At 33.5% G+C, this 5,429-nt stretch overlaps 1 protein-coding gene across 10 annotated transcripts in view; it reads right to left on the bottom strand.

Moving 5' to 3' along the window:
* The window catches only part of Stacl (SH3 and cysteine-rich domain-containing protein), a 242,260-nt gene that overhangs the window by 126,567 nt on the left and 110,264 nt on the right, over positions 1-5,429 (bottom strand). For 8 of the 10 annotated variants that reach the window (XM_080169796.1, XM_080169939.1, XM_080170150.1 and 5 more), the window contains 3 exons: positions 4,988-5,036; positions 3,566-3,821; positions 2,435-3,105 (listed from right to left, as the gene is read on the bottom strand). In XM_080169796.1, the coding sequence (XP_080025922.1) occupies positions 2,435-3,105; positions 3,566-3,821; positions 4,988-5,036 (976 nt within the window). The remainder of the gene's footprint in view (positions 1-2,434; positions 3,106-3,565; positions 3,822-4,987; positions 5,037-5,429) is intronic. The other 2 variants (XM_080170359.1, XM_080170436.1) reach the window with 1 other exon arrangement.

The following is a 5,429-nucleotide window of genomic DNA, read 5'->3' as shown; positions in this document are numbered from 1 at the left end:
GGAATTGCTAGCACCTTGGGCCTCTAGGGGCGTAGCCGCTAGGAAATATATATAATACTTAGAACTATAATTAAAAAATATGTAATTGTTAATAAAATGTAATATTAAAATATTTATTTGTTTATTAAATAAACAAAATATGGATTTAATTTTTCAAATATCCATTTCTAAATAATAAAATATTTGTTATTAAAAAAAAATTAAATAATGAATAACTAGAATTTCTATATGAAAAAGTAGCACATTGGACTGAAAAAAATTCTAGTACCCAAAGTTTTGCATACAGGTTCTCCTATTCGTTGGATTAATAAATTTGGTTACTTTTATTATTTTATGATTGGTTAGTTCAAACTTGTGGGTGTATAAACTTTTCAACAAATAATTTAAATCTATAAATTAAAGTTAACATTTGTTTATTATCATTGGGAATGTTCGTCATGTTATCGTCCATTTTCGTATTCATTGCTATGAAATAAGTAACTTACTTTAGTCAAAATTATTAAGTAGCTTCGCTACTAAAAAAGCAAATTATCAGTTGTGAAAATACTTACATAATTATTTGGTAAAATATTCAATATGTAAAATATACCTGTAAATAAATAATTTGAATATAATATTAATATACAAATAAAACATAAAAACAACTACTAAAAACTAGTATATTAGTACATTTATTTTAAAAAAATATTTGATAAAAAAATCTATCAAATTTTATATTGGAAAATTTCCCAAAATTTTGAACATGAAATTGATATTTTTTTTATTTGTTTAAAACAAAAATTTTTTAATACAAATAACATTTAAAATTACTATTTATTAATGAAATCATGCTTTAACTATGTACATATATTTTTAAGTTAACATTAATTAAACAGATTATTTTAATCATCGAATGCGTTGATGATGTTAAATTAACTAAAATAAAAAAAGGAAAGATATTGAGATTTTTTGAAATTTTTTTTATAAATATGTTTTTAAGTATTATCAAAAGCAAAGCTTTTCTATATTTTTTTCCGTATCGCTTCAATCAGATGGATTAGAATCAGTTCTTAGCTATACTGAAAATCATGTGTAGCTACGTATTTAAGACAATTTTCCACGGATATTAAAATAAAAATCCTAAATTTGTTAGCCTAGGCCTTTGGCCCCTCAGGGATAACAGAACTCGTTATAATCTTATATTTTTTTTCTTTCTAATATCCATGAAAAGCTGTCAATAATACGATGCGATAAATAACTTTTATGGATGTTGTTATCCTCGTATAGTTTGGTAGAAATAAGAAAATAACAACATAAAGAGGTTTAGGATTACAATAACATAACAAGGATGACAACATTCAAAATTAGCCGAGTCTAGCTTATCACTTCAGGGACGTCCAAGCTTTTTATCTTAATGGGAATAAAATGAGAGGTTTAAACGTTTGAGAGGGGGGGTAGGTTAAACACCACTTTACATCCCACGATTGACGTCTATGGGGGCAGGAGGAAGGTTTTCTTCTAAATGCCTAATCCCTGCGGGGGGGGGGTATAGTAATGCAGGGACCTATTTGTGCATTGCCCTTACCCTGCGGAGCAACCCAGTACCTAATATAACCTAACCCAACCTGACATTAAACAATTTTTTGTACCCATTAAAGTTCTTTTAGACAAGACGAAGTAAATCTAGAAAATGCTTTGAATATATTTTTGTGGTGTATCAAATTTATATTATTTAGTTTTCTAGATACATTATTCTTCTTTTTTTATATAGTTGGACATCAATGGATATTTTGAAACTTGTTTGTTTTAAACAAGTTGGATGGAAGGTATTAGAAATACAGGGATAGAGCTGTTGAAGTTAAATCAATGTTTTCTTATTAATTTTATACTCAAAAACCAAATTTTATATTTTTATTGGCAAAAGAAATGGTATTTGTATGGCTTTGAAACCAATTTATATTCGCTGGATTATAACTCATCCATATTGATAATTGATCTATAGCATCGTATTACAGACAATTTTCCTGAAAATAAAAATAAAATCATAAGATAAATACAAGTTTTGTTAGCCGGGAACATTTGCTCCTCGGGGCTAACAAAACTGTATTTGTTATCTTATAATTTTCATTTTAATACTCACGGAAACCTGTCTATAATACGATGCGATAAATAATTGCTCCTAACTGGATTGTATCAAAAATTAAATGGTCATTATGTACTATTAATTTTCTTCTACAGACCTATGCCTGCATTCCTAAAAGTAAATTGAAACAAGGATGAAACAAAGTGCGACACAGGCGGGTAAGATGTGCATTACAACAACAAGAACATGAGGTGATCATGACATTGGGAGATAGTGAGGTGTGGTGGGAGGAGTCACAAACATAACCACCCAACCAACATGAGGGGGGGGGGTGGGGGAGACATACGCCCCCCCGCCCAACATCCTTCTTACCCCTGTCTCTTTTCTCATGGTGGCCGCCACAATTTTGCAGAAGTCGATCTTTGTGTTGGCAGTTACAGCCGCTGCCGTCGCTGATACATTTTCCGCTCCAAAATTGCTGCCAGCCGCATCATTGTTAGGCCCTCCAAAGCTGCTGCCGTCTGTGGGTAGCAGAGATTCTGCCGACCGTTGGGTGCTGTACTGATGATTACGGCCGGCGCGGCGATCCCAGGACCGATAGTTGTAGTCAGTACGGTTATCCGCCGAGTTCCGTCGTTCTGGCGGCTGTCCTCCGCCGTGATACTGTGACACGCTCAGCTCATTCTCAGCCCAGGCCGCGTTAGCGGGCACATCACGGTCGCTGGCCCGCCGCTGGAATGTCGTATGGTTCCCGCCATGCCCGCCAACTCGATCTATACCACCGCCAAACGCTGTATTTCCGCCGCCGCCAAATTGCAGATCACTGACTGGCAGCGCACACCACGAGGAACTTCTATTGCCAAACTGATAGCGTCCCGCCGCTGGTTGGATATTACCGCCGGAAACCGCTGGATCCGGCAGCTCGAGGCGGGGTATACACATGGTGGACCGCTGTAAGCCGCCGCTGCTGGCTGTTAATAGGCCGCCGCTGTAGTCAGAATCCTCGCGGCTGCTCACAAAACCCTCGTCCGAGTTTCTGTAGTCTTCAATAAAATTGGCAGAAATGCTTTTAAATTGTTAAAATTAGACAATAAATAAGTTTTTTTTTCTCAAGAAAATGTTTCTGAAATGTAATGTAATGTAATGAAAATATGCTTGACATAAATGATCATAATTTAAACAAATTGTTTTGTTTCATTTATTCAAATAGACTGGAATTGTATAGTATTTCATTTTTATTATGACTGAAAAATCAAATTTCGTATCGTATTATAGACAATTTCCCGCGGATATTAAAATAATAATCATAAAAATAAAACCAGTTTTGTTAGCCCCAAGGGGTTTTAATCTTATAATTTTTCATTTTAATATCAGCGGAAAGAAATCTTTTCTGAATCCCTCTTAAAAAGTATTTTTTTAAATGTGCAATGTTTGACCAACAGAAAAGTTAAAGGCAAATAATGCTTTTTAATTAAGGGGAGAAACAAAATTCAAAATAAGCACCTCTGGAGTCCTCATAGCGTCGGTCCACAAACCTTCCAGCCGCCGAATTATAGCCGCCGCTAGGACTCCGAATATAGCCGCTGCCGCCGCCAAATCCAGTGCTTCCATTGCCGTAGTCATTAAAAGCTGCCGTGTACCTTCCACCGCCGCCAGCAGCCGTGTGCGACGGACTTGTATTGGGATAGCGGCTGTCATGTGAGGGACTGCTGGAGGGGAAGGAGGAGGGGCTAGTGCTTGAATAGGGGAAGGCTGACAGCTGAAAAAGTCACAAAAGCCTGATTCTAAAAAATCCGCAAAAAAATGCAAAAAAAAAATAAACATCTTTTACGAATAAGGCCTTTTCGAGTACTTTCATATTTACAAAAAAAATATAATTCTGAAATTTTATAAACATAAAATATTAAAATCAATGCTTTTGAAAAATATTTATACAGGCTCAAATTTTTACAAAATATTTATATTTTACATGAAAATAAACAAAAACTATACATTTTTTAAAATCATAATTTTTTTTATACAAAATGTGCTTAAAATACTAATTTAAGTTTTATATACAGAATTCTAGACGTTTATTTTCATTAGTATTTTAAAATCTAAAGCATAAAGAAGCGACTTTTTAGCTATTTAAAACATTTGTTTATTTCTAAATAGCCAAAAATGATGTTAGTTTTTTATTAAATTAAATAGTTAGCTATTTTTCTATTAATTTGCAGACTAAAATGTGTAAAAAAGCTTTTCAAAGTAGATTATTTAAATTAGTTCTTCATTGAAAAAGGTGCAATTATAAGATGCTTTTCCTTAAAAGGCATAGCGAGCACAAAATTCTGCCCCTATTTTAAAAATTAATTAATATAAGGGGGAGGGGTAATGCCCTAACTCTGTAGGGCTACCATATACCCATATAAAAAAGCACCCCCCCCCCCCTATTTCATTTCATTTCAAATTTTCAACATTGCCCTAACTCTGTAGGGCTACCATATACCCATATAAAAAAGCACCCCCCCCCCCTATTTCATTTCATTTCAAATTTTCAACATTGGTAAGAAAAGGGTTTTTGTGTGCTCGACTATGCAATTTAAGGTAAACCACACTATTTATCTAAATAATCTACCTCATTATAAATCAACAAATTAACTGGGAGAGAGAAAGGACAATGGCAAATAAATTAAACTTCTCTCAATATATGGATATAGAATACGTGGATAGATATATTGACAAGTGACAATTTGTAGTCAATTTAGATTGCTAATATAAATCTCATTTATTGGTCAATTGGTCAGTTCTTTCATAGAGTAGGAGGGGAGGAGTATAACTTTATTAGAGTACAAGAAAATATGGTGCAACATCCAAGTAATTATAAGAAGAATAATTAATCTTGCTATTGTCCTTTCCCACGTATCCCCTGACTATTATTAAGCTTACCTGTGCTCTGACACCAGCTAATCCCATCTGTTGCAGTCGTAGTTCAATCCTAAGATTAAATTGTTGAATATTAAACTTAAATAATAGAGGGGACAGGGGTTGAATAATTGTATGAGGGGGGATCCTGCGTAAAATACTTCAATTAGGTCTTTAAAATATCAGCTAATAGCGTCGGAAATATTAACGCAGCCAAGTCGCAACAGAAAAGCAGAAAGCAATTGCTAGCAGACGAGAAAGGTCCCCGACATCTGGAACCAGATAGTTTATACATCTATGCTTATACATTTATTGTATTTTATTTGTTACTAAAAAAATTTTGATATTTTAATTTTTAAATTTGCTATTTAAACACTAAAATAGGCCTCTAAAAAATATAATTCTATTTGTATTAATTTACCAATTGCGGTTTACTACTTACTGCCAATAAAAGCATAAGATATTG

This window comes from Acartia tonsa, chromosome 1 (assembly GCF_053477335.1).
Source record: "Acartia tonsa isolate MP-2025a chromosome 1, ASM5347733v1, whole genome shotgun sequence".
In the NCBI taxonomy this organism is placed as follows: domain Eukaryota; kingdom Metazoa; phylum Arthropoda; class Copepoda; order Calanoida; family Acartiidae; genus Acartia; species Acartia tonsa.
The sequence above is the reverse complement of the archived record's forward strand: the minus strand, read 5'-3'. Positions and strand labels throughout refer to the sequence as shown.